Source organism: Microcebus murinus, chromosome X (genome assembly GCF_040939455.1).
Source record: "Microcebus murinus isolate Inina chromosome X, M.murinus_Inina_mat1.0, whole genome shotgun sequence".
NCBI classification, from domain to species: Eukaryota; Metazoa; Chordata; class Mammalia; order Primates; family Cheirogaleidae; genus Microcebus; species Microcebus murinus.
In genome coordinates this window covers 106,851,696-106,876,517 of record NC_134136.1, presented here as the reverse complement: position 1 = coordinate 106,876,517, position 24,822 = coordinate 106,851,696, and the positions used below count along the sequence as shown (strand labels likewise).

General features: G+C 33.1%; 1 protein-coding gene across 9 annotated transcripts in view; it reads left to right on the top strand.

Moving 5' to 3' along the window:
* DMD (dystrophin) overlaps nt 1-24,822 on the top strand; it is a 2,109,452-nt gene that overhangs the window by 863,457 nt on the left and 1,221,173 nt on the right. For all 9 annotated transcript variants that reach the window (XM_012756891.3, XM_012756894.3, XM_012756895.3 and 6 more), the window contains 3 exons: nt 1,432-1,593; nt 23,655-23,765; nt 24,526-24,699. In XM_012756891.3, coding sequence (XP_012612345.1) covers nt 1,432-1,593; nt 23,655-23,765; nt 24,526-24,699 — 447 coding nt within the window. The remainder of the gene's footprint in view (nt 1-1,431; nt 1,594-23,654; nt 23,766-24,525; nt 24,700-24,822) is intronic.

Genomic DNA, 24,822 nt, shown 5'->3' with positions numbered 1-24,822 from the left:
GAGAAAGAGCAAAAGCATATTACAGAGGTAAGAAGTAGGTAAAAGGGGGACACACAATGAGTCCACATTTGGTGGTAGTGTTAAGTTTTGGCGGCCATAGGACATCTAAGTGGAAATATCCAGTAGGGAGATATTTGTGCAAGTATGAAGATCAGGAAGAAACCTGGATTTGAGACATAGAGTCAAGAGTTGTCAGCATGTGAGGAGGAATTGAAGTTAAGGGTATAGGTAGAAGAAAAGAAAGCCTAGGAAAAAATCTTGAAGAAGTCAAAATTTATGGTACTGCAAGAAACCCTGGGCATCATTAGACTTCCAATTCCTTTTCCTTTAATCCAGATGATTCTAAATGTATTCTTACTTGAGCAACATTGTATTCTAGCTTGGCTTTATTAAAGAATAATGATATCTCTAATATCTTTTAAGGTTAAGAACCAACATTTATATTCATTATGTCATATCGAATTTCCTGTATATAATATAAATATCAAGATCATTTATAAAAGCCGAGGCATGGTCTATGGTAACGATAGTTATATTGTACCAGATAATCATATCTACACATCATATATTAAGGGAAGATACTTTGTATGATGATGACTTAATGAATGCCCAATAAGTTGCCTGGTCCCATTCCTTATTTTTATAACTATTCTTTTAAAGGTGAACAGATCCTTGAAGGGAGACTTTGCAATCTGTGCAGCATGCTATTTATACTTGAAAAATGTTAAATTATCCTAATCATACTTATAGTAACAATCATGATTAATTGCAGCTATATTAGGATTACTTATTATTTGTTCTACTTCAGCAGTAACACAAATCCAATTGTACAAACAATTTCCATAATCCAAATTGTGAAAGAAAGTAGGGGGAAAGAGGTCATACAAAGCTGGTTGAAATAGTATTCAAAATAAATTCTTAACCAGATGGTTATCTAAAATTCCCTTTTTGACAAGGAGCCCATTCTGAACAGATTGTATATGTGTCTCTCTGGTAGAAGTGGATTATCTGTCTTGAATTGGATTGTGATGACGATGACCCTATTCTAAGCAAACCAAATCTCTTGAACTATATAATGAGATCAGGAGGAGCATTCGGCCTGGGAATGACAGATTGCAATGACTGAGATGATTTTGCTAATATTTTCTGCAGCCTCTTTCCTTTATGTACATGATATTGTGGTTTTTTTCCTGCAGAGACCCCTGATCCTGTAGTTTTGTGTGCTAATCATTTCTTATTCTTAAAATATATATATATTTTTTTAATTTTTACAAGCAGAGCTGAATGAGTGGCAGGAAGCTGCGGAATCTATCTTACAAAAAGGTGATTGTGGACGAGTCTAGAATCTTCATTTACTTTGCAGCAGGATTAGAGAAAAACTATCAAGAATTAACATTTAACTGATTCACTCTTACTCCTTCTTCTCTTTAGGCCGTGAGGAGGCAAAAGTTGCTTGAACAGAGTATCCAGTCTGCCCAGGAGATGGAAAAATCCTTACACTTAATTCAAGAGTCCCTCACATTCATTGACAAGCAGTTGGCAGCTTATATTGCCGACAAAGTGGACGCAGCTCAAATGCCTCAGGAAGCCCAGGCAAGTACATCTGGGAAAGAGCTTCTGTTCTTTTGATTTTATTACCTAAACAAAATATTGCTGACTTTTTATTATAACTTGAAGTTTATTCAACTAGTTGTGCAGGAGGTTGTTTTGATTGACTGACGTGACTATTTGGAAATAAGAGGGAAAAAAGGGTCTTGATTAGTACTCTAAGGTTTATTTTTGAAAGCATGTAATAGACGAATTTCAAATAGAGACACTTAAAAGACAGGAGCTCTAAGATCTGTTGTTTATCAATGTTTTCAAACCATAGTAAAGCTAGAGGGAAACCATACACATGTAAATGGTAAAGAAAATATGTTTTATGGTACTATTAAAAAGCAGTCTCGAACAACTCATCTGTGTTATCATGGAATCACAAAGCACATGATATCTATATTGTTTTACATTAATGTTCTACGAGCATGTAACACAAAATTATCGATATAAATGTATGTCTTATTACCAATGATCATACTGGATATACACACATGTACACACTAACACATCCACATACATTCAAGTCTTAATTCAGAATGAAAATTAAAATAATGGAAATAAATCTAAGTTGACTTTAAAATTTATAAATTTAGGCCATATCTAAATTTACATTCACTTAAAGAAGTACTTTTAAAATGTTAAGTTTCTATTTTAAAATAACATTTATATATATGTAATATATTTGTATCATAGGTATTACTTATTTAAATGCCTTTAGAGTTGTATCATAGTAAGGTAATATAGCTACTTTTAAAATCTTCTGTTCATGTTATGGACCCAAGTATAACCAAGTATAACTTAGACCTACGTGCTATGATGTGAGAGGCATTTAAAGGTTATCTAGAAATCTCAAAGACCATCTCTCCACTGATTGGTGGAGATACCTGAAGTTTTTCACTTTAAAATCAATTTTAGAGCAAAATATTGGCTTTATAGATTATGGTTACAATGTAATTACAGTGCAATGAATCATAGTTAAATTGGTGCCCAGAGCATCAGTGTACACAATAGCATGAATTAGTTTACCATATTGTCTAAGTTTGACCAAGAAAGTCCCTGATTATATAAGGCAGAGCACTGCTGGTTTTGATAGGCCTAAAAAGTCCAAAGCAAAGGGTTCCTTATAAAATGCACACCTTTGCAATAGAACAGCGGATGAAGAAAGAGAAATTTGGGGAGAATTCTAATGATAAAATTCTCATCATAGTTTTTCACTGGGACAACAAGAGTAAATACTGTAGTACAAATGGGGGATAAAGGTAAACATACTTGAGGATTTTATTTTTTAACTTTTTCATTGATATATAATAATTGTGCATATTTTGAGGAGTGCATGTGATACTTTGATACATACATTTTTCAAACTTCCACAAATCTAGTCAGGTTCTCTAGCATTAAATATTCCTAAAATTATTTAAATTTGAGTCCATAGAAATTTTTTATTGATATGTACATATTTATGGGATATATGTGCTATTTTGTTACATGTGTAGAATGAGTAATGATTAAGTCAGGATATTCAGAGTATCCATAAGAGATAAGTTATAGTAAAATGCATTATAGAAATGAGGAATTGTTATTGAATTGGGTAAACTACATGACTGTAAACTAAAATCAGAGTAGAACTGCCTTTAAAAAAAATTTAGTGACATGACCTTCAAGGAATGTTTGATTAAAGAATGCTTATAACTTTGTGAATGAGATTAAGGAAATTTTTGAGCAATATAAATAGTAAACATTAAAATTATAAATTTTGACTTTAAAATATACAAAAGGCTACTTTTTAAGGATTGTAAAGTGAAACTATGAGTAGCAAATTTGATAGGAAAAGGCTATTATTGTCTTAGAAGAAAAATGGGAGCTTTTAGGGAAAAAAATCTTATTTAGTTGAAAAGGTTGTGCATTTTCTTTTATTTAGACATGGACACAGGATTCTATAAACATTAATAAAATATAGTAGTTTTTAATGACAATATAAATGTTTTCTTTTCTCAACTAAAAAAGCTATAGTAAAAATATTAACTATAGCAGTAGAAAAGTATATTCAAGTAGCAGAACACAGGTAAATTAAGAAATTTCAAATATACTTCAAGGAAGAGATTCTTAGAATACTAACAAGCCCAAATCCATTTTCCATGCATTTCTTGTTGCACTTGAATTTTTAAGATAGTTCTTGACATTGAATCCCCCCAAAGGTAATATATTATATTGAAAAATGCAAGCCACCTGAAAACTATTAAAACATTCTTCTTCTTCAGGATTTTATTTTAAGTTGTCAGCAAGTGAATTGTTTTCAGGAACAGAGTTATCAAGTGCTCAGATTTACTTCAAGGATTGTATTTCCTGAAGTTCAATTTAAAACTCCCATGAAAGAAAAAGGTAGAGACTAAAAATTTATCCGTAGAATAAGTATTTAAGCACAGTGTATCGTACAGAAGACCAAAGAATGCCACCAAAAGAACAGTTTACATATACATATATGTGTGGGGGAGGGTGTGCACGCGTGTGCATGCACATACATACAATGGATGCTAATTGTAATGCTTTCATTAACAAAAAACAAATCTGTTTCTATAAATTTGGATAAAATTTATTGCTAATTAAAATATTAGTGGGACTTAATTTCTCTTTTCAGAAATTATATATTTTAATTCATTGCTGAGAGTGGGACAAAATGAATGATATCACCATACTTTGTATTCTTTTAAATATGTGCTCAGATTTTCTGTCCAATATTGGTCAGATAGATTTGTGGATGTCTAACTCCACCGTGTGGTGCACTGATAGTTTTGCTACTAAATTTAAGTCTGTTAATAGAGCCTTCTTTTTCTGCATTTTTAGATTATTTGAGATCCTCAGGCATAAAAACGGTTGTATTCAGGAAATGTATGCAATGTGTATAACTTTCTGACAGGTATACTCTTATTATATGTAAAAGAGATGTAGATCAAGATACTTACTTTCATTCACATTTGCATTTGTTATGATAGGGAAGAAAAGAACTTCCCACTTCCTCAACATGTTAATTGATCAGTTATCAGTCATGATTAGAAAACTGTGCCCTATGATTCTGAATTGGATTGAAAAATAGTTTACTTTTTAATTTAGTCACATGACCTTATATTAAGAGAAGTAAAGCTTAACCTTTTAGACAACAAAACTACATATTACAAGGATATCAGAGCATGTATTGATCTATGAGTATTTTATTTTAAAAAATAGCACTTGACCAAACCATAATCTTAAATTATATGACCACAGCATCAAATTGCCCAGTGCCAGTCCATTTAAAGAGAGTTTTATTAAAGTACAAAATTAAGATGACATCTTATTGATTCAAACAGAATAAAGAAAATAGGGAAAACCCTTCTAGATATTGAAATGTACCTTCTAAGTACAGAAATCGGAAACTTACAAACTATGGTAAAACTACAATGACTAAAAATATAACAATCTATTAATGTTTCTTTGAAATAATTTCTAAAAAATCACCAAACTGTATAACTTCAACAAAACACATGGCATGAGTTTAGCTGTTTACTGCTTAATTTTCCAGAACATACTGAAGCACAGAGTTTTAGTTTAGTCACCTAAAATCCATTATCAAAAATCCAAGTACCCAAGCTGTACCCTAGACCAATTAAGTCAGAATCTCTGGGTGGATTCAGTCATCAGAATTTTTAAAAACTCTCCCAGTTACTCTAATTGTAGCTAAGCTTGAGAATGTCTATGGATAGTTCATTTCTGGTAATGACTGAATTGCTCCTTTTTTTTTTTTTTCTTATCCTACTTCTTACAAAACTTTTATAAGGATTCTTACCTATGGCTGTGTTAAGAATTCAATGGGAGGGAGTCAGAGTGGCAATTAAACTACAGGTGACATTCTCTCCTGTTTTAGTCATTCCCTCACTTATGGAAAATGGGTGAAGATAGAAAATATAGCTGAGAACTACTGCACAGAGTAATTAATTTACAAAAACAGAAATTTAGATATGGATATTTTAGGCTAACCTAAGCTTTATTTCCTTATATTCATTTTTTTTTCATTCCACAAATGTTAACATATCAATCAGCTTGGATGTAGCTCTAAGTCATTTTAGGGGTCAGCGACAACTATATATATAAGTAACTACTTGTAATTTATTAAAATTACAAAGATATTTCAACACACACAATTTTCCTGTTTCTAGTAATTTCAGTTTCTGAATCTCCAATAGGTAAGAACAACCCAACATGGACACCTGTTGAAATTCTCCATGCCATTATGTTTTGATGATGTACATTTTATAGAGGAGAACATGACCCTGTTACTTAGATTACAAGAACCAGTAGAGTTGCCTAATAGTGATTGTAATAGCTTAAGTATGCTATTTCTTCTGTCCCATATATTTCTTACCCCATCTCTTGCAATGTTGTGTCCCACATAGTAGATTTATGTGCATGAATAGAGAAAAAAAATGGAATCATTTAGGAAACAAAATTATCATCAAAGAAGAGTTCCTCATAATCACAAAAAGAAAAGTGCTGCTACGTTTGGCCTGGACTTTTGGGTATTCCAGGTTTACCACAGACCAGATTTCTTCCTTCAGTGTATTTTCTCCTCCCATTAACAATATGCCTAAAGTTTAGACAAGAGAGCTCTTTCTTACCAAATAAAACTATTAATTTAAACAGATTACATTAGCTGCACATCAAAAGAATTTATAATTGAGGTCTAGGTCTTATTATATTTATTGAAGAGGTTAAATCTTATAATTCACATTAAATGTAGTTGGTCATATTTAAATGTAAATGTTTCAAACTATCAAAATCAATGACTTAAAAAATAAATATCTAATGCAGATTTTGGTCAATCAGATTGAGCTTATGATTTCATTAGGAAATAAAACAGCTTTTATAGTGTAAATAGGCATATTTGATTGCCAAATGGCTCAGAACAGTCTAACTTTACAGCATACTTCACTAATTTATTAATTAGACAGTATAAACCTGCAAAGGGGAATTCTTTGAGGATTTAAGTGATAATTAAATAATTTAACAAAAGAAGAATAAAATGGAGAACTAGTCCAGAGATTTGAGTTCTAATGTTAAACCCCATATAACCATCACAAAAATATATTTTTTCTTTTCACCAAGCAAAGTAGATATGATGGTAAACTTAGTGCAGTTAATTTTACATCTGTTCTAACATTGAAATGATGCCCTTTTGCGTAACAATATAGAACTGATTACTTCTCATTTTAGAATGACTATTATTGTTATTTTGATATATTTAATAGTATAGAAAACCATAACTAGGAAGAATGGAAGAAGATACAAAAGATTAGAAATATGCCACACATCATTGACTGTACTTGGAAAAACTGCACAGTATTGTGTCCTCACAGGATATATGATAGAGAAATAGACACATTTCATATTGTAGACTCAGAAATGTACATCTTAAGTCTAGAATTAAATTATAGTATCGTGTCAGTAAAATCACCCTACCAATTTTAAATATAAAGATGAAATTAACGGCATCATACTATGGTCACAGTGAAGACTGTCGCAGTACTCTAGATACTTTAATGTGATTTAGATTCAAACTATTTTATAGCTTTCTCTTATACAAATGGATATTTATTCTAAAAATAGCTCACAGAGAAGTCATTAATCTAAAATGCATACCCAGACAACATTTGTCATAGCAAACCCTGTTTTATTTTTCTTTTAGCATTTATTATCTGAAAAGTTTTTTGCCTTTTATTGGTTTTTCATTATTTTCCCAGTCCACCCCCATTCCCTACCTGCTAAAGTTCAGCTACAAGAGGGCAGGACCACCTAGTCAATGCTTAATAAGTATTTGGCAAATTCATTGAATTCCAAAGGGTTTAGTCACTAATTATATGCCAGACAAATCTGATAGATAATATAAATTTTAAAAAGTGGATAAATTCAAAATGGCTTTAGTCATCTTGCCACTCATAAGATAGCACAAAAGAAACATGAAAGTTATAGAAATTGCTGGCCAACCATACTTACCATAATCATCAAAGACCATTTTTATAAGGGAAATTAATAGTATCTTAATGCCATCTTGTCATAGTGCTTTATGACATCGCCAAACTTTGGAGCTTTAGAAATACTTTCAAAATATTTTAAGTAGTACAAAATGGGTTTTTTCACAGGAAAAGGAATAATTGATAGCAGTTCATATTTCAGATTCTCCATATACTATTAATGCATACATTTCAAGCATTATGCAATGTGAATGTCTACTATTTTCAAAGCATCCACATTATTTTATTTGATTATTACAACAGCCCAATAAGGTAGATAAATCAAATATTTGTGTTTGAAAGAATATTTGAAAAGACTAGACATAGTAATATCATTATAGTTCAATTATTCACCTTCTAATACATTTAATGAATTTTATTCCTAAAGTATTTTTAGTAGAGCTGGAACTTAAACTCAAATCTACTTTTTCCACTTTAATAATTAGGCCTCTATCAAGTGAAAATTAATCTATGGTTACTACAGGTTCCCAATTATTTTTCTGAAGCATTCCAAACTTTCACCTAAAGTTTGTTTTTTGTCACTTATTGAAGAGTAACCATAATTGTTTGAAAATACATTATTATAATAAATATTCTATTATATTGTCACTATCATAACTAAGCATAACATCATTTCTCAGGTATATTACAAGTAATAATAATTGCACTAAATATTAATATTTTTATTTTTAAAAGATATTATGATCAAGTTTACATAGAAAACTTATGGGTTATATTTATGCCTTGTATATTTATGGCCCACTTTTTAAAATTTGCAATATTAAAAAATTAACCTGTTAATTAATAAAAGGATGTTTATATTTTTTAAAAAAGGGGAGAGTTTTATTTCCTGTGAAGGGGTCTCAACTTGCAATGACCATTCTGACAGGCCAGGAAACACTACTCACTACTCGGGCCATAAGCCAGGAACATGTGTTTCAAGGGAGTGACAAAGGGGAACAGTATTTCATACTGAATGGGCTGGCTAAATATACATATTTAACAAGATCTAGAAGGAGTCATGAATATTTATGAAGAGAAAAACACGAATCTGTAATTGTGCTTTACACCTCCCATCCTGTCATGGTTGGGAACTCAGTTTTTTTTTTTTTTTTTTTTTTTTTTAGTTACATCAGTAGATTCTGTTTAATATCTTTAATAATTATACTATTTCTAAAGCTTTCCACAAAAAGGCATTACAGTTCAATTTATCGTAAACATGTCTTTAAAACAAATGTCAGCCCAAATATTAAAGCTATAATAGAAATTTTTAATTATTGTCACTTTACCACAAAATACAGTAAAGAACATCTTATTTAAATAAAAAGAATCATACTTCAATGTGAACTCAGTTTTAAAGCTTTTTTTCCTGGGGTCTCCTTGGCCAAGAGGGGTCCATTCAGTTACCTGGTGGCTTAGGATTTTATTTTTAGTTCACAAATCAAAACTTAATAATAAACCACAGGCATTTGTACTTACAGAAGTTCATTAATATACCATGAACTCATATGTCCAAGAGCAAGGCATGAAAAACACTAAAATAGAATGTTTCCTTTTTACCTCCACCTCTCATTCCTTTCAGAGTAGTAAAGAGGTAGAGAATGGTTACCAGTTTATTTCTTAAAGTTTCTAACGTAAAGTTCTACCAGTGTACTTATAGCTAAATAAATTTCAATGGTCTTAAAATATGTGCCATTGCCACATAAATTTAGATAGATAGATGATGGGGAACATCACTTACCCAATAAACATGTATTGTGGGTTCTAATATGTGCACAAATTTGAAAAAAAAAAAAACTATGGTAAAGTCGTTAGACTATAATTAGTTATTTGGCCTGTTGTATATTCCTAGTAAAATTCAAAACTTCTTCAGCTGGCAAAATTTAATTTATAGGTAATATTCTTTCTAATTTGTCCAATCAACTTATGTGTTCTCTTCCTATAAATAGTAGTAAAATGCTATGTGAATTTCTTCTTTAATTTTATTTTTTTTAATTATTGTTAAGTATAACCTGAAACTTTTCAAAATTATTGCCCATGATCTTAATTAACTTTTTTGCATTTTCCCATGTTTCAAAAGTACACATCATCCAAGATCCTTTAGTACATTTTAATTTTCCTTTAATTTTATAAGTACCTGTTATATGTGATCATTTCGCCTTCTTGAGGATGCAATTTCAAAATTGCTAATCTATCAGTGTTATATTTCCCCATTAATGATCAATAGTCTCAACATGCCATCTTTTATTATTTCTTTCTGAAATATTTTGTTATATTTTAGAATCATTTTCTTTGATATCACATAAGTTCCAATAATTGGTTGATGTAGTTTTCTTTATTCCATTAAATACTTCAGACAGCTACAGTTTAATTTTGTTTGCCATTTTCTGTCATTAATTTGATATATTAGAATGGTCTGATGAGGTAAATCATGATTTTAAAAAAAAGCGCTGCTTTCTGCTCAGTTAATTGTAAAATGCTACATTGTAAATGTCATTAATGTTTGATTGATTTTTTTGTTTTATAATTTTGCCATTTACCATCTTTAATGGAAAAACAGTTATTTCCATTTCACTTATTGTTTTCTTCCCTACTTCAAATATATAGTGCTAGTTATGAACATAATTACTGTATGCTCAAATGTCTTTTTAAATAATAGCATGATGGTATAATTTACTTTATATTATTTTACTTCTTTGAAGAAAATCTAGTGATTCTGAAAGGTATTAGATTGAGAACTCCTATTAAAGCATACATGGTGTTCCGAATCAGTAGCACTGATTTGCTACTTTCTTTTACTTAGTTTCTTAGTTTCTAATTTTATATGAAGCCAGCCTGATGATTTCACAAGATGAGTCATTTTGTTTGTTTTCTTCAAATGCTCAACATCCATATTCCAGTAAATTATGTATTAGGTGAAAATATAACTGAAATTGTACATTCTTTAGATTTTCAGGAGAATTTATAAATCTGGTAGCCATGTATAGAAATCATTTTCCTTTGGATTAAATCTTCCATCCCCAATCTTTTCTTCTACAGTATTACTCTTTTCATTGTCTGATTATAATGTCAAAACACACATGTAATGTTTGTCTTTTTTTATTGGAAATATTTTTAAATAGGAGATTATTCTTCCTAGAAGTTTCCATAGTACTGTTATTTATACAAGTCACTTATCTATTGCATAATAAGCCTATCCTAACGTGATAAGTGTTTATATAATTATGTGGATCCAGAATAAAACTTTGATGAGGTTACATAAAATAGATGATAAAAATTATCCTAAGTACAAACTAAAAGTTAATTATCATTTGAATGTAAAATTGGGGGAATTAAATTGTAAAGGCACTGGTTAAATATGTGTAATGCATATTATACAAGTGTCCTAAAGCAGAATCAATTTGGAAATATATATTCATTTTATTTTAAAATTTTAATAATAAATTGAATTATTGTTAATGATTAATGAAGTGTATTGGATAGCTTTTCCCAATGTGATATACTCTGCCAAATAAAGCAAAAGCAAAAGGATCCCTCTTGGTTATACAAAATGTACATTAATATATAAATATTCTGAGAAGTTCTATAGTACAGACACATGTTTATTTTTGATTTCCAAAGCATATTTACTGATTGGGTTCTTTTTATGCATGATCTAGTTAATTCATAAAGAAATTCTGACCTTTAGTCATATTGGAACAGTATTACAGACATGAAAATTTTTCTAGAAATACCTATAAATTATGATAAAGTTTCACTTTTATATGATGTTCAGCCATCATTTTTTTCAATGTTAATGATTTTATTGGTAGTGACCTATCTGTAAATATAGAAACTCATCCTCTCAACAGTCTATCTAAGGCTGGGAGTAGTGGCTCATACCTGTAATCCTAGCTCTCTGGGAGGCTGATGTGGGTGGATTGCTCAAGGTCAGGAGTTCGAAACCAGCCTGAGCAAGAGTGAGACCCCGTCTCTACTATAAATAGAAAGAAATTAATTGGCCAACTAAAAATATATAGAAAAAATTAGCCAGGCATGGTGGTGCATGCCTGTAGTCCCAGCTACTCGGGAGGCTGAGGCAGCAGGATTACTTGAGCCTGGGAGTGTGAGGTTATTGTCAGCTAGGCTGACCCACGGCACTCTAGCCTAGGTAACAGAGTGAGACTCTGTCTCAAAAAGAAAATAGTCTATCTAACTACTTGATGTAAATATGAACATTTCAAATTCCATGTAGTGATTTGCACTAAATTCCAAATTGCCCAGTCTTCCTCTCACATGTTACTTGGCCCTTCATGTCCTCTGGCAGCAGATAAAAGTTGAGTTTTAGGTTATATGTTTTTAAGTTATTGTTGTTCATATAGTTTATGAGTCATTTTACAGTATGGTTCATTTGTAAAAAAAAAAAAAAGTGGAATTTATCTTCAGAAGACCTGTTTCAAATATTAGTTAGGCTATTTTGCTTTGTTTTGTAATGCCAAGTTTCTAGAATTTTGAGGGGCAGTCTTTGATAAAAATACAGTGCAAATTTCAAAAAGAAGATTAAATGCTGGGTCATAAAAGGATCTCTTGCAAGTCAGGGGCACTGAAATTTAAAGTTCAATTTGAATCCCTCCTCTGAACAGTAATTCTTACTCTCCTATATCCTGCCTTTCCTTTCATAAAACTGAGCATACCCACTCTTCATGCCCCAAACCTAATCTTTGCTACCTCGGGTCCTGCCGCCTGAAATAAGATCACACATCCTAATTTTCCCTCCAAAACCACTTCTCAGCCGTGTGCAATTAAAATTATGTCAATTTTTTAAAATGTTACCAGACTATACAGTATATATATTTATCTTTTTGATCACAGAGTATGGGTTTTTCTATTATATTAAATATATTTCTGCTTTGAAATTTACTTATATCTCTCATTCTGCCTCCCTAAAATAAAAGTTCCTTATGTATAGAGACAACAGGGATTTTATGTATTTTTTATTTCAAAATATTAGGAGGTATAAATGTTTTTGTTGCATGGTTACACTGTATAATGCTGAAGTCAGGGTTTTCAGTGTGCCTATCACCTGGATCATGTTCATTGTACCTGATAGGTAAGTTTTTATCCCTCACTCTCCCCCCATCCTCCCTGATTCTTAGTTTCCAATGTCCTTTGCATCTCTTTGTGTCCATGTGTACCCATTTGTTTAGCTCCCACCTATTAGTGATAGCCCGTAGTGTTTAATTTTCCATTACTGAGATACTTAACTTAGGATAATGGACTCCAGTTCCATTCAAGTTGCTGCAAAAGACATCATTACATTCCTTTTTATGGCTGAATAGTACTCCATGGCCATGGGATGTGTGTGTTTGTGTGTGTATGTGTATACACACAACCCACATTTTCTTTATCCACTCTTCGATTGATGGGTACTTATGTTGATTCCATGTTTTTACAATCATGAATTGTGCTGTGACAAAAATTTGGGTGCAGGTGTCTTTTTAATAAAATGATTAATATTCCTTTGGGTAGATACTCAGGAATTGAATTGCTGGATTGAATGGTAGGCCTACTTTTAATTTCTTTAAGAAATCTCCATAGTGTTTTCCATGGGAGTTGTACTAGTTTGTAGTCCCACCAACAGTCCCACCACTAGTTTGTAGTCCCATCAACAAAGGAACATGAGAAGTGTTCCTTTTCTCTATATTGACTCCAGCATCTGTTCGTTTTTGACTTTTTAATAGTGGCCATTCAGACAGAAGTAAGGTAGTATCTCATTGTGGTTTAATTTTCATTTCCTTGATGATTAGTGATGATGACCATTTTTTCATGTGTTGTTGGCCATTCATCTGTCTTCTTTTGAAACAATTATACTCATGTCTTATGCCCTCATTTTGATGAGGTTGTTTGGTTTTTTTCTTGCTGATTTTTTTGGAGTTCTTTGTAAATTCTGGCTATTAGTTCTTTGCTGGACATATAGTTTGTGAATATTTTCTCCTATTCTGTAGGTTACCTGTTTACTCTGTTGATTATAACCTTAGCTATGCAGAAGCTATTTAATTCAGTTAAGTCCCATTGCCTTTGGATTCTTAGTCATAAATTATTTGTCTAGACCAATGTCTAGAAGAGTTCTTTGTTTTTTTGTCTACACTTGTTATGGTTTCATGCCTTACATTTAACTCTTTTATTCACCTTGAATTAATTTTTCTATATGGTGAGAGATAAGGGTCCTCTTTTATTCCTCCACATATGGCTATCCAAATTTCCCAGCACTGTTTACTGAGTAGGGCATCCTTTCCCCAGTGTATGTTTTTGTCTGTTTTGTTAAAGATCAGTTGGTCATAGCTATATGGTTATAGTTCTAGGTTCTTTATTCTGTTCCATTAGTCAATGTCTCTACATTTATATCACTATCATGCAGTTTTGATGACTATAGCTTTGTAGGATAATTTGAAGTCAGGTAGTGTGATGCCTCCAACATTTGTTCTTTTTGCTTAAGATTGGTTCAACTATTTGGGCTCTTTTCTGGTTCCAAATGAAGCTTAGGATTGTTTTTTTCTAGGTTTGTGAAATAAGACATTGGTATTATGATGGGAATTTCATTGAATCTGTAAATCACTTTGGGCAGTATGGACATTTTAACAATGTTGAGTCTTACAATCCATGAGCATAGGATGCTTTTCCATTTGTTTGTGTCATCTGTGATTTCTTTCATTGGTGTTTTATAGTTCTTCTTATAGAGATCTTTCACCTCCTTTGTAAAGTATACTCTTAAGTATTTTATTTTCTTTGTAGCTATTGTAAATGTTATTGAGTCCTTATTTTGACTCTCAGCTTGACTGTTAGTATATGGAAATCTACTGATTTTTTATTTAGATTTTGTAACCTGAAACTTTGCTGAATTTATTTGTCAATTCTAGGAGTCTTTTGGTGGAGTATTTAGGGTTTTCTAGATTTAAAATCATATTATCAGCAAACATGGATACTTTGACTTCTTTCCCAATGTGGATGCCCTTTATTTCTTTTTCTTGCCTGATTGCTCTAGCTAGGACTCCCAGCACTCTGTTGAATGGAAGTGGTGACAATGGGCACCGTAGTCTTGTTTCAGTTCTTAGAGGGAATGCTTTCAATTTCCCCCGATTCAATATGATGTTGGCTGTAGGTTTGTCATATATGGCTTTTTATAATTTGGATGTTTGTTCCTTCTATGCCTAGTTTATAATGGATTTTTATCATGAAAGAGTGCTGGAATTTATCAAATACTTTTCCTGCATCTATTGAAATGAATCATATGGTCTTTGTTTTTGCTCCTGTTTATGTTGTGAATTACATTTATTGATTTGCATATATTGAATCATCCTTGCATCTCTGGGATGTAACCCACTTGATCATGGTGGATTGTCTTTTTGATGTGGTGTGGAATTTGATTTGCTGGTTTTTGTTGGGCATTTTTTCATCTATGTTCATAAGGGATATTTGGTCTGTAGTTTTCATTTTTTTATGTCCTTCCCTGGCTTTGTTATCAGGGTGATACTGGCTTCATAGAATATGTTATGAAGAATCCCCCTGTCTCAATGTTATGGAATAATTTCTGTAGGATTAGTGTCAGTTTTTCCTTGTAGTTATGGTAGAATTCAGCTGTGAGTCCATCTGGTCTGCAGCATTTTTTTGTTGGTATATTTTTTATTACTGCCTAAATCTCACTGCTTGTTATTGGTCTATTCAGGATTTCTATTTCTTCCTGAGTCAGGTTTGGGAGATGTTGTGTTTCTGGGAATTTATTCATTATCTCTACATGTTCTAGTTTATGTACATCGAGTTTTTTGTATTATTCCTAAGTGATATTTTGTATTCCCATGGTATCAGTTATAATGTCTCCTTTTTCATTTCTGATCGAGCTTATTTGAGTCCTTTCTCTTGTATTTCTGGTCAGTCTGGCTAGTTATCTATCAATTTTGTTTATCTTTTCAAGGAACCAACTTTTTGTTTTGCTGATCCTTTGTATTGTTTTTTTGGTTTACATTTTGTTTAGTTCTGCTCTGAGCTTTGTTAACTCTTTTCTTTTGGTGCTTATAGGTTTGTCCCTTTTTTAGTTCTTTGAGGCGTGACATTAGTTTCTTAATTTGTGATCTTTCTGTCTTTTTGATGTAAGCATTTAAGGCTATGGATATTCCCCTTAGCACTGCTTTTTCTGTATCCCATAGATTTTGAAAGCTTTTGTCCCCATTGTTATTCAGTTTGAGGAATATTTTGATTTCCATCTTAATTTCATTGTTGACTCAAGGATTATTCAGCAGCAGGTTGTTTAATTTCTATAACTTTGTGTGGACTTCAGAGTTTTGGAATTGATTTCTGATTTTACTCCACTGTGGTCTGAGAAGATATATAGTATTGTGTCAGTTTTTTTGAATTTGCTGATATTTGTTTTGTGGATGAAGATATGATCGATCTTGAAAAATGTCCCGAGTACTGATGAGAAGAATGTATAGTCTATAATTTTGTGGTAAAATGTTCTGTAGATGTCTGTTAGGTCCATTTGCTCTAGAATACCATTTAAGTCCAGTGTTTTTTTGTTGATTTACTACTTTTATGGTCTTCCCAATATTTCAATGAAATGTTGAAGTCCCCAGTAATTCTGTTGCTACTCTTTTTTCTTTGCTTATATCTAATAGAATTTCTTTTATGAATTAAGGAGTTCCTGTGTTAGATGCATATATAGTTAGGATTATTATACCTTCCTGCTGAGTTCCTCCCTTTTTCATTGTATAATGACCATCTTTATCATTTTGATAATCATTGTTGATTTTATCTGATATGAAAATGACTACACCTGCTCGCTTTTGGTTTTGATTTGCATGGAATATTATTTTTATTACTTTACCTTGAATCTGTGTGAGTCCTTGCAAATTAGATATGCATATACTTGGGTTGTGATTGTTTCATTCATTCAGCCAGTCTATATATTTTAAGTGGAAAATTAACACCATTCACATTCAGTGTTAGTATTGTTATGTGGAATACTGTTCTGTTTATCATACTGAATGATACCTTGTTGTTTTGTTTTCCCTCTTATGCTACTCCTTTATAAGAGCTTTGAGCTTTAACTTTCAGGTGTTTTTACACTGGTTAGTATGTATTGCCATGTTCTATATACAATGCACTTTTGAGCATTTTCTGTAGATTAGGTCTAATGGTGACACATTCCTTTCCTGTTTGCTTTCTGGAAAAGTCTTTATTTTTCTATAATTTATGAAACTTAATTTTGCAAGAGACAAAATACTTGGCTGGCGGTTGTTCTGTTTAGGAAGACCAAAATAGGGCTCCAGTCCCTTCTGGCTTGTAAAATCTCTGATGAGAAGTCTTTTTTTAGTCTGATGGGTTTTTCTTTGTAAGTTAGTAGTTACTTTTCATCTTGCAGCTTGTAGGATTTTCTCCTGCACTTTTACTTTTACCAGATTGATAACAGTTTGTTTTGGTGAGGTCCTATTTGGTGTGATCCTTCTAGGTGTTCAGTGACCATCTTGTATCTTGATATCTAAATCTCTGGTGATACCAGGGAAGTCTTCCTCAATTATTCTCTCAAATAGGTTTTTTATACCTTTTGCTTTTTCTTCTTCTCCTTATCCATCATTCTTATATTGGCCCACTTTGCATAGTCCCGTATTTCTCTGAGTGATTGTTCATTCACATTTATTCTTTTTCTGCATCTTTGACTGAGTAGGTTGGTTTGAAAGCCTTGTTTTTAATTTCTGAAATTCTTTCTTCTGCTTGTTCTAGCCTGTTGAAGTTTTCTGCTGTATTTTGGAATTCCCTAAATAACTCTTTCTTTTCATTAAGTTCTGTTATATCTTATGTTATCTCTCTCCTTAGCAACTTTTTCATTTTCTTCATTCATGTCCTCAGATATTTTTTTTGCTTTCTTTGTGTAGGTTTCCAACATTCTCTTTAATCCTATTCATCTTATTTTCCATCCATCTTCTGAATTCTATCTGTGACATTTTGACAATTTTCTTTATGTTGGGGTTTGTTGCTGGAGACCTATTGTTATCCTTTGGGGCTGTAATAACAGCTTGATTTTTCATGTTGGCAAAGTTCTTATGCTGCTTCCTTCTTATCTGAAACCTCTTCTCTCAGTTAAAGACAGATGAGTTTTTGGTGCACCTGTTCTCCTCTGCTGGAAAATCTCCTACTTAGAAAAAAGCGGGGGTCCCTGGCTGGTACACTTGTGTGCTATTCCAGCATATTGACACAGCAGGAGAGTGGCAGATGTCCTAAGAGCCTGGAATGCACCTGTTCTCCTATGTGGTCCCATTTGCCTGTGGTGTCATAAATCAAGCCAGTGCTGGGGGATATTCATATATTCATATTGAGTGGTGGGTTGGTACCCGTGATACTGTTGGAGGCTTGGGCAGAGGCCTGGGCACATCCTTCTCCATTGAGGCAGGTGGCGTGTGTGTTTGCTCTGTTTGGGCCTCCTTGTGGTGGTGGTGGTGGCAGCTGGGTGAGACATTTAAGCAGTGACCACAGATGTCAGGGCTGTGAGTGTTCCCACTGTTCAGTTCTAGGGGTAGTGGTTCTATGCATGAGTGGGAGAAGCTTTTGGTAGGTGGGTCAGCAGCAATATGCAGGGGGAACTGCCATGGCCTCTGTACATCACAGGGCATGGTTAGAGTCACCAGTGTGAAGGGTGTGCCATGTCAGTGGGCTCACAGCATGTGCTGCATTTTCATGCTGTAAACTCAGGATGGCATCTGGTTACCTACAGTGACCCAGGATCAGAATCCAGTGGAATCCCACTGTGCCCACTGTCTGGTGCAATGCTGCTGTAGACTCCAAGCAGATCCCTGACCAGTTTGGAGGCCTTCTGTGGTGGAACCCCCTTATAGCTTGGGTTGCAGTGTCCAGTGGGGAAGTGCAGAGCCCAAGGGATCTCTCCTCTGACCCTTCCCCATGTGTGGACACTTCTCCCCGTACCTTTCAATCTTGCCAAGTGGATCACCCCACTTTTCTCTCCACTTTGTGTGTCTCCAGTCATCTCTTTAATGGTTCACAGTGGTCTCTCTGAGATGGTTCATCCATAGTGAACTTTTACCTGCAACTTTCAATCCTCTCCTTGAGAGCAATGAGTGCAGGATGCTTCTGGTCCACCATCTTTGGGAGTTTTGTTCTCACCATATGGAATTGAGTAACAGAGGCTGAACAACTTGTTTATTAAATTGAATGAACTAAATATTATACATATACAAATAAGATTAAATTTATGTTTTGTCTGACAATTATTCATTTGGTGATAATTTTGTTTTTAAGTCATAATTTAAGAGGCAATATAATTGTTTAAAGTGCATTGAGTTTGCTATTTCCTAGCTATGATATCTGGGGCATGTCAACATTTCTACCTTCATTTGTAAACAAAGATAAATAATTATGTTAATTTGATTAGAAGATGGAATGAATTATATAAAGTGTTAGTACATAAACTCAAATGTCTGCTCTGGTGACAATGATAATGATGATGATTTCTTTCTGTGCTCTCCTCTTGCCCCTCTTGTATAAATGGTGCAAGGACTATATATATATATTTCATTTTCTCTTCTACTATACCTTGGTGAATAAGGGGATAAAAAATGTTTTAAAAACATGTAGACAGACACTGATACAGATGTCTAATTTTGTCCCTCTAATCTCTCTGAATATCTTTTAATTTTTTTTCTTATCAGTTTCCTTTCATAGTCTCCACAATGGCTATTCAACTTCCATTACTTTGATTAAGACTCTTCCTTTACCTTCTCCTCTGCATACTCAGCAGATACCAAGTACCGTGTCCTTATAAGGAGATTATATGTAATATCACCAATAATTAATCAGTAAATATTTGTGCAAACAACTTGGACAGGTATTTTACATATACCATGACATCTAAACTTCTGACCTAAACTACTGTATTCTACTGAAGATTTGAGAATCTCTCAGATATGCTGCCTAAAAATTATGATGAAGTCTCATTGCTGGCTTTTCATTATCATTCTCAGGCTAGAGATGAGGAAATTGAGGCTAAGGATGAAGTTTAGTGCTTTGCCCAAGATTGCAAGTCAGAGTCCTGAGATTTAAATCCTAATTTACATCCTAATTTCTGTTAACACTATTCCATTCTGATTCTCCTAGTGCATCATATTTGATGCACTAAGAAGCATTCAACTCTGGCCTCTCCACATCCTAAATTATTTTTATGTCTTAACTTTAGTTTCTGCAAAATGCCACCTCTTTTCCTGTCAATATTTTCCATTGGCCCTGACCTTTGTCCTTCAGTCCAGTTCCCTTGCTTTACACAAGATTTTTCTAATGAATTGTTTCCTTACATTTTTTTAAAAAAATCACTCCATCCATTGGCTCCTTTAATTAATACATAGCTTAGCCTTACAAGTGTTCAAGACTGATTGATCTGAATTTCATTAATGTGTGGGGACAAAAGTCTTCAAAAGTAATTTAAATTATTTTTATAAGAATACTTCTTGATCCTTAATCAGGTCAGCCCTTGAAATTCTGAGTTTTGCTCTCATCATCCACTATCTCTATTCTAGCTACAGTGCTCATTGAATAACTCATGTACCCTTGTTATTACATATATCATTTGACCCATCTCAGAACTGACATTGTTTACTTCACTCTCTCATTTCTAAAATTCTTACATCACTTGATTTAAGTGGCTCTCTCTTCATTTTTCCTCCTCCTCTTCTCTTAGGCTGTTCTTTTTCTTTTCTTGGTGGTTTTCTTCTCTACATCACTTAAATTCCTGTGTTCTTCATGGTTCTCTCTTTACCTTCCCTTCTTATTTTTCTTTAATATTGTAAAACACTAAAGTAAATATTAACACATATTGTACAAATGTACACTGCCTCCCTCTTTTCTTTCTCTCTCTATCTCCTCCTCCTCCCTTCCTCCTTCCCAATTTCTCTTCTTTCCCCACACACATGCACACATCTATAGTGACTAATATAATACAAATTCATTTCAAAGTAGTACTGATTATAGTAACATTTTATCCCTATCAATTTCCTTAGTTATTGGATTAAATATTGGCAATAAAACTATTATCTATGATTCTGATCAATTTTGAATTTTAATATTTACCTTTATGTTCAAAATAGTAGAAACTATTCATTTAGGACATAAGGTTATTTAGTACATGATTTCTACCTGCATTTCTAATAATATTTCTGCCCCATTCTTTATACACTTCTGTGCCTTCTCTCTACATATTGTTTTTCTTCAACCAGAATTTCTTTTGTTTATATAACTCCTTGTCTCCTAGCATTTATAGTATACTATTTAGGACTTTTATGGACAAGTAACAACATTAAATTAAAGCAAAAGCAAAAATGGTGAAGGGATATTTGTCATAAGGGTACAGGAATGTACCATGGAAGCCAAGGCCAAATATAAAGTTTTAACTCAGGGACTAAAACCTGTGTTCTTGTTACTTGTAATAGCCATTTTTCATTATCTCTAATGATCTTGTGAATTGAGAAAACTCAGCTGGATGAGTCTTTCTTAGGGTCTTTCATGTAATTTTATAGTTAGTTGTTGGCTAGTACTATAGTGACCTGAAAGCTCAGTGTGGCTCACTCACATGGCTAGCAGTTGTTAACTGAATGCCCACCTGGAAATGTTTACTGCAGCCCTTATCCATGACCTCTCCATGTCACTCAGGTTTCTCAGAGCATTATATGTTGAATGGGTTCCAATAGAGAGCACCCTAAGTGTCAGTGCCCCATATGACAGAAGTGGAAGCTTCCAGGCCAGTTAAGGACTTTTGCCATAATGGACAGAGCATTACTTGTGCTGTATTTTATTAGTTAAGGCAGTCAAAGGGACAATTCATATTTAAAGAGGCAAATAAATAAACTCCACCTTTTGATGAGGGAGTAGTAAGAGGAGCATGTGGTGTGATAGCCATTGTTGCAGCCATTGTTGGTGAATACCATCAACTTCAGCCTATGATTAGAAGCCATTGGTAATTTTGTTACTAAGTCTCTTTCTATACATCTACTTCTTTCTTCTTTCAATGCTCATGGACTTTTACTGTTCCACAATCTACTCTGAAAACTAGAGACTTCATAAGCACAATTCCTTAACATATGTGATATAATTCTAAGCACTCACAAAGTTTCACCAGCCTTTTTCTGTCAGTTCTAAATTTCTGAGAGAGAATCTTATAGATTTATCTTGGCACAAGCATTGTTCATGCTCTAATCACCCATGACTTGAGGTGGCCAGGATTGTGTGGCACAGAAATAGTTTTTATTGGCCCACATTTTTGAGAGGGTGACTATTTCCCAGCTGTAAAATCCTGGCCAAAAATCCTTCAAAGCATTTCAAGCTCTCAGCAGTGCTTACAAATTATTCAGGGTTCTACTTTAACAACACCTCTTCTGTGACATCTATTAACTCCCCTATACAAGTGTCACTCTACCCTGCATATTTCCATCAAATTTTATACATTCCATTATATTTCTTACTCTTAGTATTATATGTATAGGTGGATCCTTAAGCTCCAGATTCAGTTTCCTGAAGAAGAGTACATACCAGTATTTTGCATGCAAGTTAGTTATTCAACCAATGAAGATATTGTACATAGTAAAATAAAAATGATATTAACTTATGAGTCTCATCTCTTATTTATTTTAAGGCATAATTCTAACTACCTAAATAATTCATAATTAATTTGCTTTTATAATTATTAGTATCAATATGCTAAGAAATAATATCCAGGTATGTCCTGAAATTTATAACCTTGCATCCTAAGGAATTCCTGAACCATTTAGCCCAGGGGTCCTCAAACTATGGTCCACAGGCCACATGCGGCCCACCAAGGACATTTATCCAGCCCTCTGGGTGTTTTTGCCTCTGCTTCTTGTCCTGCTTAACAGCCGACTCGTCCCGGGCCCACAGTGCTCACTCTCCAATGGTCTAGAGGACAGTGAACTGGCCCCCTGTTTAAAAAGTTTGAGGACCCCTGATTTAGCCCATTTTCTTAGGATAATTCTCATTACTCAATTTAGGGCTATAGTTCTCTTTGGTAACTTATAAGCAAAACTGATATTTTCTAATAATATGTACCAGAATTGAATCCAATTGGTGAAAATCAGTTTAAACTAATATATATTATACAAATTGTTTTGCATGATAATTTTATTGGCCATTGTGGTATAAGTTAATCAGTTTCTTCTCTAATTTTTTCATGATAATTTGACACTAACTGAAATTTAAATTAGAATAATTTGACTAATAGCTGATTTTTGCTACATCTCACAGAAGGAAATGAATGAATTTGTTGTTTTGGTATCAGTATGCTGCAGGATTTGACCCATCCCCATAACTGGCTCAGAAATTCATAAGTCAAATGCAGACATACTTTTTTAATAGAACACGATAAAAATGTCTTTATTGAATATGGAAAATATAGACATTTTTATAGTTATTTAAAATTCAAAAATCAATATCTATAGGAAGCCATTAATTATCTGTCAGATAAAAAGCAATACCAGTTGAAGCATTTAATTTCCCTTTTCTAGATACAGTTTCCCTTAAATTTAACTGAAACGTGGCACAGAATGACTGAGTAAATATTGCTATTAAGGAATATTGTTCACATGAAACTTTCTCATTATGTCTTATCCTTGTCACTATTAGCTTATGTATAAAGTTTCCATTCTTGTCTTTGGTCAGATTTGAATATAACTTCAAACATAAAACAGTATCAATTCTATTTATTATTAGATGGTTGTAGTTTTTTTGTATTGAAAATTATATCTGAAATAACTATTATTAACTCCAAATGATGATTTCTTTTTCATAATAGCCCAAATAGAGGAGAAATAAGTCATTTCAATTTATGATAAGTAAAAATATTTATTGTCATTTTAAAGGAGGCTACATTTTAGTAATTATTTAGGAGAAGTTCTGAATTCCATCTTCTTGGAAAGTGAGTTCTTTGCAATAACATGCAGAACATGCTGACTAATAATACCATTGTCCCACCAGAAAATCCAATCGGATTTGACAAGTCATGAGATCAGTTTAGAAGAAATGAAGAAACACAACCAGGGGAAGGAGGCTGCCCAAAGGGTCCTATCCCAAATTGATGTTGCACAGGTACATTTCTTTGTATAAATTAAGGAAGTTGTTTTAATCAGATATTAAAATATAGTCTATTTCATATAAGGCAACTTGATTATTAGTATAATTGGGAGCAAGGACATTATTTTAAAACTACAATTTGATGCCTAAACAATATGGGGTTTTTTGCTTTCTACATTTTAAGATAAAATAACTTAATAAAGCACCTTTTATTTAGTATCACATTAAGAAAAAATATTGGGCCGGGCGCGGTGGCTCACGCCTGTAATCCTAGCTCTCTGGGAGGCCGAGGCGGGTAGATTGCTCAAGGTCAGGAGTTCAAAACCAGCCTGAGCAAGAGCGAGACCCCGTCTCTACTATAAAAATAGAAAGAAATTAATTGGCTAACTGATATATATATAAAAAATTAGCCGGGCATGGTGGCGCATGCCTGTAGTCCCAGCTACTGGGGAGGCTGAGGCAGAAGGATCGCTCGAGCCCAGGAGTTTGAGGTTGCTGTGAGCTAGGCTGATGCCACGGCACTCACTCTAGCCTGGGCAACAAAGCGAGACTCTGTCTCAAAAAAAAAAAAAAAAGAAAAAATATTGAATTCTTCTCCCAAATGTGTGTTTCCTTTGTGTTGAATAAATGGAAAAGGGGAAATAACTTTATTTTTTAAAACATGTTTATTTCTCTATATCTTTAGTAATAAAAGAATATATATTAGCAAAAATACAACTGGTTATTGTTTAGAAGACAAAATTTAAATTTGTGCATCCTTACATTGTCCTTACAGAAAAAATTGCAAGATGTCTCCATGAAGTTTCGATTATTCCAGAAACCAGCTAATTTTGAGCAGCGGCTACAAGAAAGTAAGATGATTTTAGACGAAGTGAAGATGCACTTGCCTGCGTTGGAAACAAAAAGTGTTGAACAGGAAGTAGTACAGTCACAGTTAAATCATTGTGTGGTATGTATTTCTGGTGGCAAGTATGCCAACTTTCCTTATTAAGAAGTATTTGATGATCCTCTTTTGTAGTAAAATTGTTTTCAGACAACTGTAATAATTACAGTGTATAATTTTAGGATTCAG